Consider the following 25,846-nt stretch of genomic DNA (forward strand, 5'->3'; position numbering starts at 1 on the left):
CTATCTTCTATAAATGCACACTGCAAGCGCTGTAGACTGTACTGATAATTTGTTAGTAGCCTGAGTGCTAAATCTCATAAGGATGCAGAGTTGAGTGACACGTACTGATTTTTTGGTGGTAGTAGGAAGAGAGAAGGATTGGGCTCATGAAACGGAGAGCAGCTGATGTCTGCTACTGAGAGTAATTGTCTTCCTACATCTTCTCCACACAGCAATACATTAAAACTCATGTGGTTTGAACTAGGGCTGTCAAGCGATTAAAAAAATTAATTGCCATTAATCGCACTGTTAAACAATAATAGAATACCATTTATTTAAGTATTTTTGGATGTTTTCTACATTTTCAAATATATTGATTTCAATTACGCTACAGAATACAAAGTGTACAGTGCTCACTTTTTATTTATTTTTGATTGCAAGTATTTGCACTTTAAAAAGAAAAAAGAAATTGTATTTTTCAATTCACCTAATACAAGTACTGTAGTGCAGTCTCTTTATCATGAAAGTTGAACTTACAAATGTAGAATTATGGGCAAAAAACCAACTGCATTCAGAAATAAAACAATGTAAAATTTTAAGCCTGCAAGTCCACTCAGTCCTACTTTTTGTTCATCCAATCGCTCAGACAAACAAGTTTGTTTACATTTGCAGGAGATAAGGCTGCCCACTTCTTGTTTACTGTGTCATTTGAAAGTGAGAACTGCCATTCTCTTGGCACTGTTGTAGCCGGCGTTGCAACATATTTACGTGCCCGATGCGCTAAAGATTCATATGTCCCTTCATGCTTCACCACCATTTCAGGGGACATGCTTCCATACTGATGACGGATTCTGCTCGATAACAATCCGAAGTAGTGCGGACCGATGCATGTTCATTTTCATCATCTGCCACCAGCAGAAGGTTGATTTTCTTTTTTGGTGGTTCGGGTTCTGTAGTTTCTGCATTGGAGTGTTGCTCTTTTAAGACTTCTTAAAGCATGCTCCACACCTCATCCCTCTCAGATTTTGGAAGGCACTTCAGATTCTTAAACCTTGGGTCGAGTGCTGTGGCAATTTTTAGAAATCTTACATTGGTACCTTCTTTGTGTTTTGTCAAATCTGCAGTGAAAATGTTTTTAAAACGAACATGTGCTGGGTCATCAGCTGAGACTGCTAGAACATAAAATATATGGCAGAATGCGAGTAAAACAGAGCAGGGGACATACAGTTCTCCCCGGAGGAGAATTATTTTTTTAACAAGTGTTATCAGCATGAAGCATGTCCTCTGGAATGGTGGCCAAAGCATGAAGAAGCATACGAATGTTTAGCATATCTGACACGTAAATACCTTGCAATGCCGCTACAAAAGTGCCATACAAATGCCTGTTCTCACTTTCTGGTGACATTGTAAATAAGAAGAGGGAAGCATTATTTCCATGTAAACAAACTTTTTTGTCTTAGCGACTGGCTGAACAAGAAGTAGGACTGAGTGAACTTTGCTTTGTTTTTGAGGGCAATTATGTAACCAAAAAAAACACTACATTTGTAAGTTGCACTTTCAGGACAAAGAGGTTGCACTACAGTACTTGTATGAGGTGAATTGAAAAATACTATTTCTTTTGTTTATCATTTTTACAGTGCAAATATTTGTAATCAAAAATAATGTATGCTTTGATTTCAATTATAACACAGAACATAGTATATATGAAAATGTAGAAAAACATCCCAAATATTTAATAAATTTCAATTGGTATTCTATTGCTTAAGAGTAAGATTAAAACTGCGATTAGTAACAATTCACTTTTTTTAATGGCGATTAATTTTTTTGTGAATCGCGTGAGTTATCTGTGATTAATCAACAGCCCTAGTTTGAACTAATAGCTAGTAAATCATAGGCTTGTTATGGCAAATGATGCTTAGTAATGGCTCCAGCCTACTACTGTAAATAGCAGGAGAACATGAGTAGTGGAATGGCCAGAGCAGTGCTACTCTTGTGTTGGTGTCACACTTTATGCTGCCAGTAGCCAGTGCTGAAGACAAGCAATTGTTGTCCATTGTGGTTCCCCTAGTCTGTGTTAGCTGAGGTACGCGAAATGAATGAAAGGGCAGCTCTGGACCTGCTGGTTGCATTTTGAGTACTATTTAACTAATTTCATCTTTATATTTCACAGCTGGAAAAAGCAGTATACATTCGTTGTGGAACAGTTGGTACCAGGATGTTTCTGGTCTATGTTTCCTATTTAATCAGTGCTACGGTTGAGGAAAAAGAGCTAATCTGCAAGTGCCACAGGGTATGATCTATTGAGTTCAGCACTTTGGAATGACTCTTCATTTCATGTTAGTTAATATATGAAATGATTAAGGGATTCAGATTACTTGTGTGTGATTTTAAGAGCAAGCCTAATTTCAATGGTACCCTTTGTAGAATAGTACTAAATGGATTAATTAGATAATGTTGCCAAACATATTTAAAATGTATTCACTTTCATACTCCTAAAATGTACATCATATCCAAAATAAGGTGGAAATGCAGCACACAGGGCTGTCATATGAGATTGTGTAAAAGAGAAACCCATAATTTAGCTTCTGCCCTAGGAGAAATGCTTAGCCCAGGGGTGATATGGTTGCTTTCTGAGTAAAGAGAAGGATACACCATGTTGCCTTGACAGATAATTCCCAATACAAAGCCAGGAGTCTACGTGGGCCATCTTGCGGAAATGTTGCTTTTTTGACATTGAAAGAGGAAAGGCTTAAGGGGCAGGATTGGAGGGATAAAGAAGAATAAATGGACACAAGAAGCAATATTTTTGAGGTGATCCAACTTCTGGCAAGTGTAGAGGAATATAAAATCATGTGTTATTCCTTAAACTTAATGTTGTACCAGCAGAGTTGTATATCTGGAATAGCACCAGTACATGGAACTATCACTGAACCTTAGAGGGACACTGTCGAACTGAAATTTTTTTAATCCAGGGAAAAGCGAAAAGTAGCTTCTTATTCCATAGTCACCTGCCAATTTGTTTTCAAATACAATTTTCCTACTTCTGAAAAGTTTTTTTCCTCCCATGTTGATGTCTTAAGTACTCGGAGTAAAACTGTACAAATAAAATAAATTAGTTTCTCTCATCTCTTAGATGTTCCTTGTAACAGATTGCCATAATTACTGTGGGAGAGGGAGGAATGTTTGGACCAAAGTGCGGTGTTTTGCTTTTGTTTAAGTTGACAGTGACCCTTAGTGTTTAAATTTATTGTAGGGAATTTTATTGAGAATAGGTATGGTATCAACATTTTATTTTACACTTTATTTAATTCCGTTTCAAACATGACCTATTTAATGAATTAATAATCAGCATCATTTTTTCTTATAACTGTATAGCTTATAAGGGAATAAAATGCCCAGGCATTGAATGAGCATCTTCACAAGTATATCCAAGAAAGGAAAAGCATTGACTTCTGCAGTCCCCAATAGCCATAGTTGCTTTGTCTGCCCATCGTTTAGGGGAGAGCCAAAGCAGATGTTGTCCTGGAGAGGGCTGGGGCAGGTGGTGATGAATGCAGTTCCCTGTAATAACTTCTTACCTGTAATCTGATGTCAATATCTAGATTTGAAATTTAATACAATCTTTTCCCCCTCCATGCAGGATGAAACTGTAACTATAGAAACTGTATTTCCCTTTGATGTTGCTGTTAAATTTGTTTCTTCAAAGGTATGTGTTTAGAAAATTGATCGACATATCTTAGAATCATAAAAATCTGAGTAAACCAAATTTGACCACTAAAATAGTGACACATTCTTTCTCTTCTCTTGGTAGTTTGAACATTTAGACAGAGTCTTTGCAGACATACCCTTTTTACTGATGACAGACATTCTGAGTGCTTCACCTTGGGCTCTCACTATTATAAATAGCCAGCTACAACTTTCGGCTTCCATGGTACCAGTAGACCAACTGGAATCTTTTGTGGAGAATGGTGAGAATTTAGATTATTCTTTCTTCTTAAATAAGATTTTTTTGAGAAGGATGGAGTGGGAATTGGGAAGAAATACATTTTAATACCTTATTGACAAATTCATTTGGAGTTTCTCTAAGTTATTTGAAGTAATGTTAGCACTTTGAGCTGAACTCACAAAGGGGAAAAAAAGTTTAAAAGTGAAACTCTGTATCCTATTCAGCTGTTCCTGGTTATTTTTGGTATGGAGAAGCATGGAAAAATCTGATTTAGATAGTGGCAGATCTGAATTGGATTAGAGGCATTAGACAGTTTTTGGCTTTCATGTACTACATATGTCTCTATAGAATGAAATGTAAACAAGTCCATACATAAGATTACACACATGAATGAAATAGTGTGTGAATCTATTCAGACTCGCCTAGGAAGAATATGCAAGAAGTTTCTCCATCCTGTATTGAATACTGCCTTATTAGAATATCTTGTAGTTAAACAATAATGTTCGCCATCCTTCTGAGGCAGAAAGATAAATTGAGGACTGTGCAGTAGAGCATTCAAAAATGTTGACTGCAGTTTTTGGTTGAAAAACGTTGATTTCATGGAATCGATGTTGAAACTTTCAACAGAAACCCGGCTGGCAGGCCAGCCCACCTGCCAACCGGTTTCCCCAGCTCCCCTCACAGCCCACTTAGCTGGCTGCTGGAGAGCAGTGGCTTCCATGGTTCACAGCTCAGCCAGGACTCCCTGTCTGGCTCCCAAGGTAATTAAGGAAGCTACCTTCCCTGGAAGCCTGGCAGCCCTGGCTCCTGTGGCTTTTTATTTTATTTTTAAATTATATACTTTTAAGTAGCTGCTGTTTTTTAGTACCCTGAATGCATGTCTTACTTTGAACAAGAAAATACAATAAGAGCTCTAAATAGCAGCAGTTAATAATTTTAAAAATAAAACTGAACTAATTTAAAAAAGAAAACAGTTTAAAAATAAGATAAAATATGAAAAAGCCCTTTTTAAAATTTTGGTTAGAAACTTCCAAAACAAACCAGTTTGTGTCCCGTCCCACCCCGCCCCCTCCTCAAAAAAAACAAACAAAAAACAATTTACCTTCTGCAGCAAATGTCAAAATTTCTACTTTAGGTTCTGAAACCGAACAAAAACATTTCAAATTTTTTGCATTTACAGCAGAAAGGGATTCCTGAGTCTTAATCAGCTGTACTGTGCAGTTTACTCTTTTGAATGTGACTTTGAGATTCTGTATGCTCTGTGTAGATATTAGAGATTCCATGGTTCGGTTCAGAAGGTTCTCTATCATCCATCAAATCATCATATTTCTGTGGCCCTGTCACAGAGCAGGGCTTCTCCCCAGCTTCCAAGCACATACTGCCCAGTCTCCTTTTAAGAAAGTTTCTTTTTTTAAAACAAACAAAAGAGTCTTTTAACTCACTCCTTTGCCTCGGACTTCAGGGTCACTCATGCCAGAGACCTCTGGTGCTCTTGGCAGCTTCTCAATCTTAGGCCATGTCCATACTTCAAACTTACATTGACACAAGTTATGTCGGCATAAAGCTGCTGCAGTTAGTGCGTTGCTTGTGTGTATGTATGGTTGGCTCATTGTGTCAGCGGTGCGTGTACTCACCAGGTGTTCTTGTATTAATGCACAGTGTAGTGCATCATGGATAGGTATCCCAGTATGCAACCTGCGACCGTCTAGCATATGGTCTTTGGGAAGTATTCTCAATGCATGGTGGGGCTGAAAGGAGTTGCACTGGGGTGACTGGGAGCGTGAGGTCAAATTTCCAGTTTGCTATTGTATCCATCCCCCTAATGTCATCTGTATCTCATAATTTTCATGCCTTTTTTCAAAATCCCACAAATCCGTGGGGCCCTCCTCGCTCTCTATCTCCAACAGAAGCATGGAGCTTGCACAGCTCTGCACTATTGTCCTGAGCATTGAAACACGGGGCATGTGATCCTGCAGTATTTTCAGAGCTGCAAGAAGAACTGAATAAGTGGGGAACATAATAATTTCTTGTAGGACAGATTGCTGTAGGACATAGCAAGAACCAACTCAAGGTTGTTGGTGGCATTCACAGAGAAGCTGCGGATGATGAAACACCACTTCTGGGCCTTGGAAACCAGCACTGACTAGTGGGATTGTGTTGTCATTCAGGCTTGGGATGGCTGCAGAACTTTTCAGATGCACAAGGCAACATTCCTGGATCTGTGGGCTGAGCTTGCCCCAGCTCTCCAGTGCAGGGACCGAAAATAAGAGCTGTGCTGACAGTGGATAAGCGAGTGGTGATTGCAGTGTGGAAACTTGAAACACCAGATTGATTCCAAACTGACCACTAACAATCTGGAGTTGGGAAATCCACCGTGGGAGCCCCTGTCATGCAAGTGTGCAGGGCCAGTAATTGCCTCCTGCTGCACAGGACTGTGATTCTCAGCAATGTAAAGGACATAGTGGAGAGATTTGCAGCAGTGGGGTTCACGAACTGCGGTGGAGCAATAGATGGCATTCGTATCCCTATTTTGGCACAAAATTACCTTGCAAAAGAGTACATCAATATAAAGGGATACTTTTCTATGGTTATGCAAGCATTGGTGGATCACCAGGGACGCTTGACCAATGTCCGTGTGGGCTGGCCAGGGAAGGTGCATAAGGCTTACATCTTTAAGAACACAGGACTGTTCAGAAAGCTGCAAGGAGGAACTGTTTCTCAACTGGCCAATTACTGTTGGGAATGTTGAAATGCCAGGATCACTATTGGCATTTCAACATTCCCAACAGTAATCTGCAGGCTACCTGTTGCTTGCCGGGCTTATAAAGCCATACACCAGCCACCTTGACAGCACCAAGGGAACAGTTCAGCTTCCAGCTCAGCAGGTGCAGTATGACTGCTGAATGTTCTTTTGGTCGATTGACGGGATGCTGGCATTGTTTATGCACAAGATTGGACTTCAGTGAGAAAAATATCCCAATGGTAATAGCTGCCTGCTCTGTCCTGCGTAATATTTGTGAAGCCAAGGGGGAAACCTTTCCACTGGGTTGGAGGCCTCTGTGATTCTTGGGCAGTAGAGTTCACAATGGCAACAAAACAGTCAGTCTGGGGCATGGTGGGAAAGCTGCTGGAGGACTGTTAGGGTCGACATAGGTACAGGAACTCCTCCGCTTAATGTTGTAGTTTGTTTCGCTTAAAATCACATTTTTCAGGATCAATGTTAAGCAAATCCAATTTCCCCATAAGAATTAATGTAAATGGGCAGGGTTAGGTTCCAGGGAAATTTTTTTCACCAGACAAAAAACTATATAATATATATTTTCTCTCTCTCTAAGTTTTAAACAATTTAATGCTGTACACAGCAACAATGATTGTGAAGCTTGGTTGAGTTGGTGGAGTCAGAAGGTGGAAGAGGGTGGGATATTTCCCAGGGAATGCCTTACTGCTAAATGATGAACTAGCAATTGGCTGAGCCCTCCAGGGTTAACACGTTGTTAATGTCGCCTCACACTCTACAAGGCAGCGCGAATGGAGGGAGGGGAGACAGCATGGCAGATGGAGACACACCCTGTGTGTGTGTGTGCATGTGTGAGAGAGAGAGCAAGAGATGCGCATTGCTCCTTTAAGTACGCCGACACTACACTCTAAGTACATTGCCTTTAAAAAGATCAGGAAGTTGAAATAGCTGCGGCCAGCTCTCTCCGCCCTGAGCCCTCTTGTGTCTCTCCTGCTTCTATATGGCGAAGGGGTAAGCGGGGGGGCAGGAGCAGGAGGGAGGGGGACACCCTGACATTAGTCCCCCTCTTCCCCCACTTCCCCTGCACAGCAAGCAGGAGGTTCGCGGGAGCAACTCCAAGGCAGAGGGCAGGAGCACCACATGGCAGTGGGGGGAGGGACAGCTGAACTTCTGGAAGTTGGTAGCCTGCTGGACAGCTGCTGCACAGGGAACTTAGGGGAGTGGGGAACTGATAACAGGACTGCTGGTCCACCCTGGTTCCAAGCCCCCACCAGCTAGCTGCAACGGGCTGCTCTTCCTGCAAGCCGTGGACAAAGCAGGTGGCTGCCAAACAACGTTATAAGGGAGCATTGCACAACTTTAAACGAGCATGTTCCCTGATTGATCAGCAACAAAACAACGTTAACCGGGACGACTTTAAGTGAGGAGTTACTGTACTGCAGTGTCTGTGTGCCGTGTTGACCTCTGTATATTAAACTTGGCACAATGCTGCTCGGGGAAGTGGTGTTACTATGTCAGCATAAGAGGCCACTTAGTCAGTGGGAGACCCATTTAAGTGTAGACACATGCACAAGGCACCTTACCTCACCCTAACTTTGTAGCGTAGACCAGGCTTTAGTTAGCTCTGCTCCCTTTCTGGAGCTTCCCAGAGCACCTGGCCTCTTGCACCAGGGACCCACCACCGGAGTTACCTCCACTCCACTGTGGCTTCCCTTCTCCAGGCACAACCTGTCTCGGTCACTTTTCCTCCCCATCTCATTTCCTGCCTTTATAGGTCCAGGTGTAGCCCAGCCTCTTTTAATTGGCTGGATTGGGCTCACTTGCTCTACACGGGCACTGGGCCTAGCTCTACTCACAGGGACCGCATACCATGTTGCAGGCCCCAATTCTGTGCTGTCTGAGCACCTTATTATCTCTAATGTTTGCATGTACAGTTTGTGAATTAGTTGGGAGTCCCTCAGATTGTATATATTGCATATATACAACACCTTTATTCCTAAAATTTATATATAAAATCTGTATGTATTACTAATTTTAGTTTTTCAGATCTGGATGGTTTCTGTGCTAATTTTCAGTGTCTTTTACTTTAAAATTAAACAGAATATTGCTGATAGTTGTTTTGCAGACAGGCGAGAGTGCTAGTGAATGCTTTTGCCTTCGGTGTCCACCAGTTACTAATGGTCAAAGTGGAGTGGCTACCGGACGTTATGTAATCTCCTGGAAAAGGTAGGGATTCCTTGTCTGGTTATTTTTAAAGCAGTTCATGACTTTTCGTAGGGTGGGAGTGGTAGGGAGGATATATTTTGCTTTTTCTTCTTCCCTTACTGATCCTCGCAGTGGCATCATCTTGGGTGAAAGCGGTAAGAGCCATTTTTAAAAATGCGTACTGCTGAAATTGCATCTAAATGGTGATATTTAAATTTGTATTAAGTTTTCAATTGTGTGATCTCCTACACTAGTTCTTCAGTTTTCTAAAGCCAATGAGTACTTCACATGTGGGGAGGGGAGGAAGAAAGACAAGTTAAAGAACACTTCAGCTGTATAAAAAGTAATGTTTTAAATGGTCAAACGGAAAAAATAAATGACCCTAATATTTTTCCCACCTCAGTCAATATGTGGGTTTGTTTTTAGAGCAGATATTGTAAGGTACATCTGTCTTCTCTAGATTTTAACATCTTTTTACAAGATTATTGTAATAAAAACATTCAGCTAACACTTTTCACCTTTTTGAACTGTTGGGATTGCTGTAACTATTGCTTGTTAGTTTGCTGCTTGATCCCAGTATTCTGTTGGCTTAGTGACTTAATGTCAAGAATATAAGTGGAGTCTACATGTGTTGTTTTCTTTGATAGGAGTTCAGCTGTGGAAAGTGTACCTGTGGTTTGTACTGTGATCACTCTACCACATGTGATTGTAGAGAGCATCCCACTCCATGTTAATGCAGGTAATATTAACATGCATGAAATATTTAACCCTGGGCTGCATGCATGGAGTGTTCACTCAAGGCCGTGAAACCCCATAAGTACGTCTCAGAGCAGAATTTGGTACATAGGCACACGTTTGTCCTTCATTGCCACAGACTTGGGATGACCATATTTCTCCTGTAAGAACAGGGCTGGAAGGGAAAGCCCTGCCCATGCAATACCTGCCCTTTCTCTAGTTATTCTAATCCATACTTGTACTCCTTCTTCGCCCCCTCAATTAGTGCAAATTAGTGATATTGTGATGCATAGAACTAGTCTTGTAACAGTAATTTCTGATATCTTTCATTGCTTTCTAATGTTAGAGCTGATTCTGTTGTATTTGAAAACTTATAAAATTTTTAATGATTTGTTCCTGAAACATTTGATCAGATGTACTATAGATAATAGCCACTTTTTGCAGACCTTTCTACTTTTATTGAGTCAGATTTGGTTTTTGTATGTGAAACCAAGACGTTTATTTACATATCAGATTATGTAACCTTTATATTCATTCCCTTTGTCTCCAAAGATCTGCCATCATTTGGTCGAGTCAGAGAATCCTTGCCTGTCAGATATCACTTGCAAAACAAGACCAGTTTAGTCCAGGATGTGGAAATATCAGTGGAGCCAAGCGATGCCTTCATGTTTTCAGGTCTTAAACAGGTACAAATTGTCCTCTTTGTCACTACTGCATGATGATACTTTTCACACCACTGTTAAACTATTCTAATAGACTTCAACATACTCTTTAGATTAGTGATTTTCAACCTTTTTTTCATTTGTGAACCCCTAAAAAAAATTTGTATGTGTATCCCTCTGGATACAAAAGAGTGTGTATCCCTCTGGAAATCTTAAACATAGTCTTTGGACCCCAAGTTTTGGAAACCACTCTTCTATGGTAACAACAACCTTTTGCAGACCCCTTAGATATAGTCTGCAGAGCTCCCACAGTCCGCCAACCACAGGTTGAAAACCACTGCTTTAGATTATATAAATTGTATTTAAAAATTAAATGTTTTTAATGTAACTTTACTGTAAAACCGGAAAATAAATATTAAAAACAAATTAATTGTAACTGTATTCAGAACAAATCTGTCTCCCAGCTCCGTTAAATTTCTGTCTACCAAAACAAGGCTTGTGAAATTTACATCAAGTGACTTAGAAAGAAACACAGTACACTATGTAACAAATATGGGCAACCCTAAGTGAATGGTAGACTTTCAACTGTTACCTGTTGATAGCCTATTAGCTTACTATCAACTCTGCTATAGATCAAATTGCCCTAGAGTTATTTAGTAAATACTCATCCTTAAGACCTGGTGAACTGAAGAATGAGCAATACATCTGGAGGAACATGCACGTCCAAAGCTTTTTTTTAATCTTAGGAGGACTGAAAATAAGTCATCTTAGGAGTGTCTAGTTATGCCTTTCTGGATAGGTTAAGAACATTCATATTGATCATATGATACAGTGTGTGCAGTTGGGTAGAAAAGAAAGTTGTAATATTTTGAATAATGTGTTTTTTAGTCAAACCGATCAAAGTGAATATTTGACAGAATTATTTTTAACTTTGGAGTGTGCAAATGTTTAATATATGTAAACAGTTTTCTTTCCTGGAATTATTTATGATTTTAGATACGATTGCGAATCCTTCCTGGCACACAGCAGGAAATGTTATATAACTTCTACCCTCTCATGGCTGGATATCAGCAGTTACCATCTCTTAATATCTTGCTGCGGATCCCAAACTTCACTAATCAGTTGCTCAGACGATTCATACCAACGCACATTTTTGTAAAGGTACGGTTCTAATGGAGGCTTTTGGCTCCTTTATAATGAATGAATTCTTTCAGAACTTACTTGGGATTTATTTTGCTTTTGAGAACTGAAACCCCAGCTCTACGCTTAGCCGATTAACTGAATGGACAGTTAACTAGAGAGCAGGCTTGTCTTGCTTTAAGATGCACAGACACAATGCTGTGTGTATATGGAGACCGTGGACTTCCCTGGAGCTCTGTGTGGGTGCAGCAATCTGCTCAGGCACGACACAGTGCTGGACTGGGCTCTATATGAGCAACAGGCACTTTGCTCTTAAAACCATCCAGAATTACTGTTATCTTCCTGGTCACAGGATGTTATCCATTTTGCAGAACATTTGGATAATATCTTGTGACTAGAAGGATAATAGTCATGCAATTAAAATTCTGTCTGCATTTGAGTATTGGTGGAGCTGCATTTGGTTAGAATATTTCCAAGTTTTCATTTATTATCTGCCACCCATCTTATATTTATATTACTCAAGTGAGAATTGATTGCAAAGAGTGAAGTGGGTGTTCATCATGTGATGGGTTTTAGGGTTTTGTGGGGTTCCAGAATATTTCTGAACCTAATTTACTATTAGAGATAGAAGATCTAAGCGCACATGAAATTTATGGTGATAGATTTTTTCTACAATGTTGCAGCTACTCAGATGTTATGAATACCTTGGGATGAAACGCAATTTTCAATCATATCATGCCAAACAGGTTTTATGCAATCTTTCTGGCCCTTTCCCACTTATTTTAAAACTTTTTACACAAAACAATGCTAGCTAGCTAGCCTTGTGTCTTTCCTTTACAGGATCTTGTGTTAACCTTTCCTATTGGAGCATAAGCAGGGGGTGAGAGGCCTGAAGTGTTCCTTTGTGTCTTTGAGAAAGGCTTGTTCGAACATCTATAATCCTCTCTCTGTTCCCTGAAAACAGGCTTTGCATTCCTCCAATTTTACTGCAGCTAAGAGGGCTGGGTGGAATTTATTATTTATACACACTGTCAGTCAATGTGTCTCCTAGATCAGTCATCAAGACTTGCTGTTAGGTCAACACAAAGGTCTGCTCCCTCCAGGGAAAGGAGTTCTGAGCATTTACAAGAGAACCTCCCTAGGCTTTTAATTCCTTTCTTCTCTTCTTCTGGGTCATCCGAATCCCAACGTTCGTTCTTGTGTGCTCCTGTGCACAGCTATGCTTTTCCTCTTAAAATACTCCTTTTCCCCAGGGACCCTGCTTCAAACTTATCCTAGAACCTTCTGGGGCTGTTCCTGTTTCATGCATGTATTTACCATCAGCATCATTATCAACATAACTTTTGTATTGCAGCAGTATCCAGAGAGTCCAGTCGGGGTCAGGCCCTATGCTAGGTGCTATAAGACATATATAAAGATACGGAGTACTAGTGGCACCTTAGAGACTAACCAATTTATTTGAGCATAAGCTTTCGTGAGCTACAGCTCACTTCATCGGATGCCCTGAAAAGCTTATAGAGGCAGCTGGGAGAGTTAGAAGACTTGAATGTAGATAACATCACAATATTTTTTGCTGCCATTAGAAGTACTTTGAAGTTAGGAAAGATACAGCACTGATTATACATTGTAGCATCCTGTTCATTTATGATGATGTTGCTAGATGAATTTCATAACCATATATAATCTTTATACTGACTCTTCTTTTTCTTTAAAGCCACAAGGTCGCCAAGCTGATGATACTTCTATCGCAGCTGCATAACTGCAGACATGGACTTATGCACTAGAAGGAAATGGGATGTTGCACAGAATGTATAAAATTTTGCTCTTTGAACCATAGCTTTGATCAAACTTTACAAATTAAACTTTTATTTTTAAATTACAATTATGACCGCTGTTAGCAGAACTAATGTTTAAACACTTAGTTTTTCATAAAATTTCACTAATGAATAAATATACGGAATAAGTTGGTGCTCTGTTTAACGTGAACATTCTTTCTCTTGAAGTTAATTTCATGAATGTTAAATGCTTTTAAGTAGTAGTATTATATGGAATGTCTTGAGAATGAAAATGAAGAAAACCAAGTTCACTTGCCCAAAAAAGAGAAGTGCCACTTTCTTCATTAATGATGGCTTGAGGTGCAATGTCTGTGCTTTTTGTTATCAGGATTTACAGCATTGAAAGTCATCGTATCTGATAAACTTATTTTTTTGCCGTTTATATTCAGAGGCTAGAACAGTGTGCAGCAGCCTGGACTCTCAGATCTATAAATGACTTACTACTACAGATGGAACTGTTGGCATTGAGTGGCTTCCTAATGCTTAAGCAGAGTCATTAATTTAAAAGGCTCTCTTTTTACCAGGAGAACTGTTCTTCAAAATGTTTCACTCAGCAGTGACTAGTCAGTAAAATATGGAGTCTTTGTGAGCAGCTTCATTAAGTACAGTTGTACTATCCAACATTAACTTGAAATGGTTTGAATTGTTAAAAATGCATTGCTTCCAGGTTAAAGAAACGTTTTGACAGTATTCTGCTGTGTCAGTTTAGAGGTACATCCTTGTGTAGCTTCACAAGCTGGTATTTAAAATATTCACAGTAAATCATGTAAATAAAAATTATGTTGTGAAATCTTCCATTGTTTAACTTTCTAAATAGTTAAATTAAAGAAGTGAATTTTGATCTCCTGGAAATTATCGTATTTATTGTCCAAGTGAAGTTATATTAAACGACTTATTGTAACTGAATATTTGTGAAACTGAGCTGAATGTGTTCATTTCCCAGTTATCCATTACATACAAATCAATATAACTGTCTAGTGTGGTCCAGTGGCTTAGTGGATAAGATTCTGGACTTGATTCTCTTTTATGTCTGCCTTCAGTATCCTTTAGGACAGAGATTCCCAAACTTTTCTTATTGCATACCTCCTTCCAGATCTACCAGCTGTCCACATATCCCTACCCTTTTCATCACTGATATTGTGTGTTCTTCTTAACACTACCTGTCTTTAGCCATCTGTCCATATTTCACCGTTATGTACAGATATAGTTATTGTGTGACCTATACAACCGAAAAAAAAACAACCCCTAAAAGAGTTCTGAGTTCGATTAGGCTTGACTGTTGCTGAGCAACTGAACCTGCACTGTACCACCCTTCCCCCCCAAGATGTCTCGTGTACCCCCAGGGGTATGAGTAGCACAGTTTGGGAACCCCTGCTTTTGGGGACCGACCCTTAACATTCAGACAAAAACTATAGTGAAGCCAGTAAAAGTTTTTGCTTGTAAGAACTTCAGGGTCAAGCCCTAGATGGCTGATTTTAGAATGGCAGTAGGAGATTGAAGGCAGTTGTATACCATCCACTTCTCAGAGCTGAATATAGCATTTCTGTGGCATACATATGAGGCTGGAGGGAGGTTGTTGGTTATTGGCATGAAGGAGAAGAGGGCTGCAAATCCTATTGGTCTCTTTCACTCTTCTCGCCCTGATGCTTTCAGTTGTGTTTTATCCTGTAGTCAAATAAAGAGTTAAAATGCATTTTCAGGTGGCTGGTGTCCAGCATTTGCGTCCAGAAGTGCACCTTTCAACCCTTTTTTTTTTTTTTTTTTAAATAGAAGTGAAACATATTTTGCCCTCTTGGATTGTCCTTGGTTTCCAACAAAATTGTTTGTTCAAACTGCTGTTCAGGCTGAAAGAAACTTCGCTGAGGCTTCTATGCTATGCTACCTTTTCTGAAAGTGTTTAGACAGCTATAAAATAGAGAACTGAGATACCTTTCTTATGTAACATTCTAATAGTAAATTATGATGACACCCTGTACCCTTTCGAAAGGATACAGGGTGTCATCATAATTTACTATTAGAATGTTACATAAGAAAGGTATGTGCATGGGTATTTAAACACCTTCTCTCAATTCCAACAACTTGAAATATGTCTAGGAACAGTGCAGATTACCATCTCTTATAAAATCAAATAAATTAGGCAAAATTATAGGAAGGGTATATTGAAGATCAGAAGTTAAATTTATAATGAACATTATATAGTTAACAGTAATAAACTAACCAGAAATGTGAACTTGTAATATACACTGTGTAGGAAAAGCTACCCAAGGATTGTATTTCCCTACCCATTGTTCATATTTTTCTCTTTTTCTCCCTTCCCCCTTTTTCCTCTTCCCCTTCTCCCCCTCCCGCTCCAAAGTTATCACTTTGGTTTGTTTGATTCTACTCAGACTAAACACCGCAGAGCAAGGATCTTGTTTTATTTGCCCGTATGGCACTAGGCATGCCTGTTGTGCTACAAAAATAAGAGCATTACCCATATTAAACCCCATATTGTTTGTTTGCCCAGTTTACCAAAATCAGCTTTTATGATTTCTTCTGGAATGAGGCCTCAAACTTTAGACTCACCTGAATATATTTTTTTAAATTGGAACCTGCTATAAGTTGCATGTAACAAAGGGAAATACGTTACTTTTTAAAAGGCACTTTTATCAATGTAACTTTCCACATGCAGTCGTAAGCATAACATTGTGTACGTTTGCACAAGGTCTCGTTTGGCTACGTGTTAAAACTCCTACTTTATGCAGATCAAAGTTGATACCCATTTAGGAGATGAATTACATGTTTTAGTGGTTGTTACGGCTTTCAAGAGGAGTTGCTTCCCAGTCACTTAGCTGTCCTTGCTTTGTCACAAGATGATATTGCATTGGCCAAAAGAGGTGGATTCAGGTAGAGCAGGAACGGTAGAGTGGATTCCAGGTAGAGCAGGAGCTAAAGGCCAGAAACTGAAAGCTCAGGTCTGTTGGTCAATTTTTACTTTTTTCTTTCCCCCACCCCCTTTTTCTTTTTCTTGAGGGGGGGGGAATTAGTGCCCTGAATGAATCAGCGTTTTTTAACAGCCTTCCATTCTGAAATTAAACATGGCAACTATATGCTCTTAAATGGGTTTTAAAAGTTATTGCTCATTCATGCTTTATAGCCTAACCAAACGTTGCATAAAATTTGCAGAAATGTGCTTTACAGCCCTACTGTACAGAAAGTGCAGGATGCTTGCCGTATCTAACCTTAATAACCCACTTAGTAAAGAACACTTAAAGTGGTAATTGCATATGCTCATTTTGTTTTGGTACGATATTATATTCTGAAATGCCATTTAATGACTCAAGATCTTACAACATACTGTCTGCTCTGTTTCAGGTGTTTCTTTTTTTTTAATAAAAGTGAATTAACTATTCTTCCCTGGAATGAATGAAAATGCTATGTATGCAAATGTCTTTCCCTCAAATAAATCAATGAAAATCTCTTGTAAAGTTGATTTATTGAACCCTAGTATATTATGCTACAAAAGAGACTCTGATTTCAAATGTTACTAATGTAAGTCAGGAAAAACCTATGCACATTTGCAGACTGTGGGCCTAAGTTTCTAAGAGCAAAATGGGTAAAGACATGTATTTTAATACAATTTTTGACTTACCTCCGTCTTTATAACAAGACTGTATAATTTATCTTCATTATCCATATCAGCCACAAAAACCTGCTTTGAACTCTGCATTTTTGGTACCTGATTCAATAACATCTGGTTCAGAGGATCCATTGAACCAAGTCAACAGAATGTTGCCTTTTTAAAAAAAACAAACAAAAAGTCTCCCACTGTTAAAGCTGACACAATGTTAAACATGAAAGTCATGAGGACAGGATCACAGTTACCTACCTTAATGTATTATCTTGATGGTGGAATTCGACTTGGGAAGTTTTTTTAGTTCAAATGTTTATTGCACAGGAGCTAAAGGAATGCTGATAAGAATGATTGATTGTATTCAGTGAATGAGTTTTTTAGGTAGTAAGAAAGGAATTATTTGTTATATTCCAGATACGCAGATTCCACAGAAAGTCATGCTTTAATTTCAGTTGACACACTTTTCTTTTTCATTACATAATGGCCAGATTCTCAGTGGGAGTCGGATATAATTCTAGGTTTCAGAGTAGCAGCCGTGTTAGTCTGTATCCGTAAAAAGAAAAGGAGTACTTGTGGCACCTTAGAGACTAATAAATTTATTAGAGCATAAGCTTTCGTGAACTACAGCTCACTTCATCAGATGCATACAGTGGAAAATATAGTGAGGAGTTTTTATATACATAGCTCACCTTTCCTGATCACTCTTGTTACAGTCTGTATGGTAACACCCATTGTTTGGTGTTCTCTATTACCAGCAGGAGAGCGGGGGGGAGGAACCTTCTGTAGTGATGATCAAGGTGGGCCATTTCCAGCACTTTACAAGAACAGTAGGAGGGGAAATAAGGGGAAATAGTTTTACTTTGTGTAATGACCCATCCACTCCCAGTCTTTATTCAAGCCTAAGTTAATTGTATCCAGTTTGCAAATTAATTCCAATTCAGCAGTCTCTCGTTGGAGTCTGTTTTTGAAGTTTTTTTGTTGAAGAATTGCCACTTTTAGGTCTGTAAGCGAGTGACCAAAGAGATTTGAAGTGTTCTCCGACTGGTTTTTGAATGTTGTAATTCTTGATGTCTGATTTGTGTCCATTTATTCTTTTACGTAGAGATTGTCCAGTTTGGCCAATGTACATGGCAGAGGGGCATTGCTGGCACATGATGGCATATATCACATTAGTAGATGTGCAGGTGAAGGAGCCCCTAATGGTGTGGCTGATGTGATTAGGCCCTATGATGATGTCCCCTGAATAGATATGTGGACACAGTTGGCAATGGACTTTGTTGCAAGAATAGGTTCCTGGGTAAGTGTTTTTGTTGAGTGGTGTGTGGTTGCTGGTGAGTATTTGCTTCAGGTTGGGGGCTGACTGTAACCAAGGACTGGCCTATCTCCCAAGATCTGTGAGAGTGATGGGTCATCCTTCAGGATAGGTTGTAGATCCTTGATGATGTGTTGGGGAGGTTTTAGTTGGGGGCTGAAGGTGATGGCTAGTGGCATTCTATTATTTTCTTTGTTGGGCCTGTCCTGTAGTAGGTAACTTCTGAGTACTCTTCTGGCTCTGTCAATCTGTTTCTTCACTTCAGCAGGTGGGTATTGTAGTTGTAAGAATTCTAGGATCTATTAGCAGGAATGTTGCAAGCAAGATACAAGAAGTAATTCTTCCACTCTACTCTGTGCTGATTAGGCCTCAACTAGATTATTGTGTCCAGTTCTGGGCTCCACATTTCAGGATAAATGTGGACAACTTGGAGCAACAAAAATGATGAAAGGTCTAGAAAACATGACCTGTGAGGGAAGATTGAAAAAATTGGGTTTGTTTAGCCCAGAGAAGAGAAGACTGAGAGGGGACATAAGTTTTTTTTCAAGTACATAACAGGTTGTTACAAGGAGGAGGGAGCAAAATTGTTCTCTTTGATCTCTGGAGATAGGACAAGAACCTATGGGCTTAAATGCAGCAAGGGTGGTTTAGGTTGGACATTAGGAAAAACTTCTGTGACGTTCTATACTTTGAGGGAGCATCCTGGAAACCCCATATTTCTCATTTTTATACAATTGTGATCTTACCTTACAAGGCATGCTTTATGTGTATCGCAGAAAGGTTATGATCTGCTGAAAGTCATTTCTCTATCAATATATGTGTAAGAAGTTATCAGAATTGAGTTGTATGCTGTAAGTTGGGGAATCGGCCAGATATTTCCCCAGAAGCAACAGCAAGGAAAGTAATCAACACCCAAACAGGGTGTCAAACAACCCATTAACAACCATTGTCAAGCAAGGGAGCTACAATGCAATGACTCACCTACATGAGGCCAGATCAGGGGAATTGCTCGACCTTGCCAGGAGACTTGGCAATGCCCAACCAGACACGCTTGGACTTGTGTTTTCCAAGCACATGGACTGAGGGTATAAAACCAAACACAGGGGGCCCATGCTTGGCCTTTCTCCTTCACCTACCTAAACTGAAACCAACAAGGACACTCTGAAGACTCCAACTGAGGGGACTGGCCCCAATTTCAAGGGTGAAATCTGTGTACTATGAACTGCAATATCCAATGGGGCGAGAAAAACTGCTTAGTCTAGTTGTTGCCCAATCTAATAGGGTTGAGAGTCTAGACTGTGTGCTTACATTTTATTTTTTTTGGTAACCACTCTGATTTTTTGCATAACACTTATAGTCACTTAAAATCTATCTTTTGTAGTCAATAAATTTGTGTTACTGTTTATCTTTACCAATGAGTTTGTATGAAGTGTGTGGCAAATCTGCTTAGGTTTTGCTAATGCTGGTGTATATCCACTTTCCATTGATGAAGTGGTGAACCAATTAATAAATCAGCATTGCTCACCTTGAGCAGTGCAAGATAGTATATTCTTGAGATGCAAGGCTGGAAGCTGGAGGGATTGGGCTGGTGCCTTTCCCTGTGTGTTTCAAAAGTGCCTCTAGGAGCATTCATGCAATATAGCTGGGTGTGGGGCTCCACATGCCATTTTGCTGTGTGATAACAGCACCTGGAAGGGTTTGCTGCTGGTCTCTAGCAAGGCATTGTGAGAGACAGCCCAGGCTGGAGAGAGTTCAGTCCCAGGCTCCACCCTTGGGAATCCATCACAACTTCCTAACTGTGAGGGTGGTAAAGCACTGAAAAACTGACTGGGGAGGTTGTGGAATCTCCACCATTGGAGACATTTAAGAGCAGATTGGGCAAACACCTGTCAGGGATGATCTTGATAATACTTTGTCCTGCCTTGAGTGCAGGGGACTGGATTAGAAGACCTCTCGAGGTCCCTTCCAGTTCTAGGATTTTCTTGTGGTGTATAGGCAATGTATCTGGTTCTATCCTACCTGCACCTGACCCTGGCAACATAAAAAAACATGTTGGCAATTGGCAGCAGTAGAAAAAGTAGTGGCAGAAGCTCCCCATGTTCTGGCAATCACTAATCCATTGAAGCCCTATGAGGCTACTCACATGCTTAGGTGGATTCAGACTGGAAGCTTGGAAGGATTAGATTTTTATCAGTGAATATCCATTTCACTGTACTCACACACACCAACCAAAAATATTTCCATCAATCAAAATTTCATTTAAGCAAAGTAAGAAAATGCTGCTTGAGAACTTAAGAGTTAGATTTACGGATACTTAATTTATATATTTTGACATATGTTGACAGTTGATATTTTAACAGTTATAGAGCTTTAGATTTTTGAATCTCAGTATCTACTGCCATTAAATAATTATCTGACCTCCCCACCATAATTCCCTGCAACTTAAAATTTAAATAGATAAAAATTGATTTTAAACAATTCCCAGTTTGAGAAACACTGTTCTAGTATACTTTAGAGTGAAGTGGGAGGCATTTAGTTTGTTTTTCATCTTGGGACTTGTTTCCTTCTTTCTATCTTCTAAGGGTATCTGAGGCAATAACCATTCTGGCTCTGGGTTCTCTTCACAGATCCCAAATTTTAGATTTAAAAAAAATAATTTTATCCAGAGATCTTGTTCTGAATACAGCTTTATATCTCACCAACTCAGATAGTGCCAGTCCTAACACTTTACTTGCAAAGTCTGCATAACCATCTATGCCTCATGTTTTTAAACTTTAAAAATAAATAGTGAGTAAAATGTAGTGCTCATGAAAGTGAGGGAATAACAGTGTAGTGTAGATAGGATCTGTGCAAGCTTTCTCAGACAGACCCACCAACAATTACCAGTCTAGTCCTACAAAATCCCTACTGTTTCAACTGGCTTCTCTTGAGCCCGTTAAATATATAAATATCTCAATGATGTGTTAAGATAGGAGGTGATCCTGAGGTGAATGATGCACGCTGGTGTGTATATCATTCCCTTAGGGACAGCAGACCTGGTATTTCTGTGAGTTTTTAGTGGTGTAGGGGCTGGACACTACAGGGGGAGTGTTTCAAAGAGTCTTGGGGACTGGGGTTGACCTATTCATCTGTGAGGCAAGGTAAAGGCTGCCATACCCCAGAAGAGAGTGCTTGAGCGACTAACAGGCTGGTGGTGTCAGGGAGCTGACTCTCCATTAAGCACAAGCAAGTCTCCCTCGCTCTGGAGGCAGGAGGGTAGTAGGGTACAAACAGTCCTAGGTATCCAGAGAACCATCACAGTGATATCTGATGTTCAAGGAAGACAGGGCCATTGTAGAGAAGCTAATTGGTCTTCTCTACAGAGAATGTGAGGGAGATACCAATACCCAAGCCATTCTTTTTAGGTGACAAAGGTGAGCAACTGTCCTAGACTGAGGTGTCAATAGAGGAGGTTTTGGAACAAATTGATAAATAGTAATAAGCCATCAGCACCAGACAGTGTTCACCCAAGAATTCTGAAGGAACTCAGATATGAAATTGCAGAACTACTAACTGTGGTATGTTACCTGTTGCTTAAATCAGCCTCTGTACCAGCTGACTGTTGGATACCTATTGTAACACTGATTTTAAAAAAATATTCCAGAGGCAATCCTGGCAATTATAGGTTGGTAAGCCTATCTTCAATACCAGGCAAATTGATTGAAATTACAGTAAAGACTAGAATTTATCAGACACCTAGATTAATGCAATTTGTTGGGGGAAAAGTCACCACAGCTTTTGTAAAGGGAAATCATGCCTCACTAGTCTATTAGAGTGTTTTGAGGGGGTCAACAAGCATGTGGACAAGTGTGATCCAGTTGATATACTTTACTTGGACTTTCGGAAAGCCTTTGACAAGCTCCCTCACCAAAGGTTCTTAAGCAAACTAAGCAGTTATGGGATAAGAGGGAAGGTCCTCTTACGGATCAGTAACTGGTTAAAAGGTAGGAAACAAAGGGTAGGAATAAATGGTTGGTTTTCATAATAGAAGTAGTAGGATCCTGCAAGGATCAGTACTGGGACTAGTGCTGTTCAATGTATTCATAAATGATCTAGAAAAAAGGGTGAATGATAAGGAGCAAAGTTTGCAGACAATACAAAATTACTCAAAATAGTGAAGTCCAAAGCTGACTGTGAAGAGTAACATAGGGATCTCACAAAACTGGGTAACTTGGCAACAAAATGGCAGATAAAATTCAATATTGGTATATCCAAAAAAATGCACATTGGAAAACATAATCCCAGCTATACATACAAAATGATGGGGTCTGAATTAGCTGTTACCACTCAAAAGAGATCTTGGAGTCATTGTGGACAGTACTCTGAAAATACCTGTTCAATGTGCAGTGACAGTCAAAAAAGCGAACAGAATGTCAGGAACCATTAGTAAAGGGATAGATAAGACAGAAAATATAATAATGCCACTATATAAATATAAATCCATGGTACACCTTGAATAAAGTATTTCTGGTCATCCCATCTCAAATAAGATATATTAGAATTGGAAAAGGTACAGAGAAGAGCAACAAAAATGATGAACAGCCTGTTCTTTGAGGACAGATGTAAATTACTAGGACTGTTCGGTTTAGAAAAGAGATGACTAAACAGAGATATGATAGAGGACTTTAAAATCATGCATATTATGGAGAAAGTAAATTGGTAAGTGTTATTTACCCTCCCCCCGCCAGGACAAGAACTAGGTGTCACCCAATGAAAATAATAGCAGCACATTATAAACTAACATAAGAAGTGTGTCACACAATGCACAGTCAAGTTGTGGAACTTATTGTCAGGGGATGTTGTGAAGGTCAAAAGTATTACTGGGTTCAAAAAAAGAATTAAATAATATATCAGCAGATAGGTCCATGCTCCAAGTGTCCCTAAACCTCTGACTGCCAGCAGCTGGGATTGGACGACAGGCTGGATCACTCAATTATTGCCTTGTTCAGTTCATTTCCTTTGAAGCATCTGGCACAGGCCACTGTCAACAGGATCCTGGGCTAGATGGACCATTGATCTGACCAAGCATGGCTATTCTTATGTTCTAGAGCAGTGATATTCAGGACATCAGTGGTTCAGGAGACAAATTAGTGATCAACATTACCCAAAAGAGCCACAGTAGTGTGACTTCATTGTTTCTTTTAATATATATATATTCTCACAGCAAAATGACTGATCAAGTATCATCATTTTATCAGCTACAATTGGTTAATAACATAGCAAAAGCATCCTGACTGGTTAATAATTAAATCAGTGTTTTAATTAGGGCTGTCAAGTGATCTAAAAAAATTAGCACAATTAATCACGCTTTTAAACAACCATAGAATACCATTTATTTAAATATTTGGGGATGTGTTCTATATTTTCAAATATATTGATTTCAATTACAACACAGAATACAAAGTGTACAGTGCTCGCTATATTTTTATTACGAATATTTGCACTGTAAAAAACAAAAGAAATAGTATTTTTCAATTCACCTAATACAAATACTGTAGTGCAATCTCTTTATCATGAAAGTTGAACTTACAAATGCAGAATTGTGTACAAAAAAACCTGCATTCAAAAACAAAACAATGTAAAACTTTAGTGCCTACAAGTCCACTCAGTCCTACTTCTTGTTCAGCCAATTGATCAGACAAACAAGTTTGCTTACATTTGCAGAAGATAATGCTGCCTGCTTCTTGTTTACAATGTCACCTGAAAGTGAGAACAGGCATTTTCATGACACTATTGTAGCCGGCGTTGCAAGATATTTACATGCCAGATGTGCTAAAGACTCCATATATCCCTTGATGCTTGAACCACCATTCCAAAGGACATGCATCCATGCTGATGACAGGTTTTGCTCGATATCAATCCAAAGCAGTGTGTACCAACACATGTTCATTTTCATCATCTGAGTCAGATACCACCAGCAGAAGGTTGTGTTTTTGTTTGTTTTTTTTGGTGGTTCGTGTTCTGTAGTTTCCACATCAGTGTTGCTCTTTTAAGATTTCTGAAAGCATGTTCCACACCTCATCCCTGTCAGATTTTGGAAGGCACTTCAGATTCTTAAATCTTGTGTCGAGCACTGTAGCTGTCTTTAGAAATTTCACATTGGTATTTTCTTTGCATGTTGTCAGATTTGCAGTGAAAGTGTTCTTAAAATGAACAGCATGTGCTGGGTCATCATCCGAGACTGCTATAACATGAAATATATGGCAAAATGTGAGTAAAACAGAACAGGAGATATACAATTCTCCCCCAAGGAGTTCAGTCTCAAATTTAATTAATGCATTATTTTTTTTAACAAGTGTCATCAGCATGGAAGCACGTCCTCTGGAACAATGGCCAAAGCATGAAGATGCATGTGAATCTTTAGCGCATCTGGCACATAAATATCTTGTGCCACCAGGTACAACAGTGCCATGCGAACACACTTACTTTCAGGTGACATTGTAATTAAGAAGTGGGCAGCATTATCTCCCATAAATATAAACAAACGTGATTGGCTGAACAAGAAGTAGGACTGAGTGGACTTGTAAGCTCTAAAGTTTTACGTTGTTCTGTTTTGGAGTGCAGTTTTGTAACAAAAAAACATATGTAAGTTGCACTTTCATGATAAAGAGATTGCACTTACTTGTATGAGGTGAATTGAAAAATACTATTTCTTTTGTTTATTTGTGCAAATATCTTGTTTATTTGTAATCAAAAATAATATAAAGTGAGCACTGTACATTTTGTATTCTGTGTTATAATTAAAATCGATATATTTGAAAATGTAGAAAAACATCCACAATTTAATAAATTTCAATTGTTATTGTTTAACAGTGCAATTAATTGTGATTAATTTTTTTTGAGTTAATTGCATGAGCTAACTGCGATGAATCGACAGTCCTAGTTTTAATACTATGTGCTGCAAAGAGCCACTTGGGGCTTTCAAGCCTCAGTCTGAGTAAAAAAAAATTAGGAAATTTAGCATGTGAACTAAATGAGACTGTGCCCAGGCCAGTAATTTGATAAACTACTAGGCATTTGCTCACTGCCATAACAACTACTGTACAATAGTTTTCTAGCTATAGGGTTATGCCAGGATTTCATCAAGGGCTGAAAGGTGAAATGCTAGGCCCAGGCCTGCAGCTCTCTTACTCGTGTGAGGTGTCCCATTGAAGTCAGTAGACTGCCAAGGGGATTATTTCTGTGTGGGCTGCAAAATGAAGACTCTAACCAATCAGATGGGATTTTTGAAGGGCATTTTACAGCTCAGTTTCACAATCATTGACATCTCATTTTACATCCATTTGTTTTATCTCCTAAAACAGCTTTTGTTAAACTGTCCATTCCAGTCATACTTGGCTAGTTGCTTCTGCCATTTAAACAAGTATTCCAGACAAATTAATTAGTGTCTTGTTTTTCTGTTCAATTCCATGATCCTTCTCCAAGGAATGATTCTTTAGGAAATACTATTTTATAATGCAGGGTCATGATATAATAGGAAATACTATTTTATAATGCAGGGTTGGGTAAGAAATATTAACTACACCAGTTATCGCAAAAAGAAAAGGAGTACTTGTGGCACCTTAGAGACTAACCAATTTATTTGAGCATGAGCTTTCGTGAGCTACAGCTCACTTCATCAGATGTAGCTCACGAAAGCTCAT

General features: G+C 39.2%; 1 protein-coding gene across 4 annotated transcripts in view; it reads left to right on the forward strand.

The window, feature by feature from the left end:
- Nucleotides 1-14,080, forward strand: part of TRAPPC11 (trafficking protein particle complex subunit 11) — a 41,026-nt gene extending 26,946 nt beyond the window's left edge. For 3 of the 4 annotated variants that reach the window (XM_048847897.2, XM_048847896.2, XM_048847898.2), the window contains exons 23-30: nt 2,150-2,269; nt 3,620-3,685; nt 3,791-3,947; nt 8,777-8,888; nt 9,515-9,606; nt 10,155-10,288; nt 11,261-11,425; nt 13,119-14,080. In XM_048847897.2, coding sequence (XP_048703854.2) covers nt 2,150-2,269; nt 3,620-3,685; nt 3,791-3,947; nt 8,777-8,888; nt 9,515-9,606; nt 10,155-10,288; nt 11,261-11,425; nt 13,119-13,163 — 891 coding nt within the window. In that variant the 3' untranslated portion in view covers nt 13,164-14,080. Of the gene's footprint in view, nt 1-2,149; nt 2,270-3,619; nt 3,686-3,790; nt 3,948-8,762; nt 8,890-9,514; nt 9,607-10,154; nt 10,289-11,260; nt 11,426-13,118 lie in introns of those variants that run through there. The other variant, XM_048847899.2, reaches the window with a different exon arrangement.
- Nucleotides 14,081-25,846: the final 11,766 nt, after the last annotated feature.

This window comes from Caretta caretta, chromosome 4 (assembly GCF_965140235.1).
Source record: "Caretta caretta isolate rCarCar2 chromosome 4, rCarCar1.hap1, whole genome shotgun sequence".
In the NCBI taxonomy this organism is placed as follows: Eukaryota; Metazoa; Chordata; order Testudines; family Cheloniidae; genus Caretta; species Caretta caretta.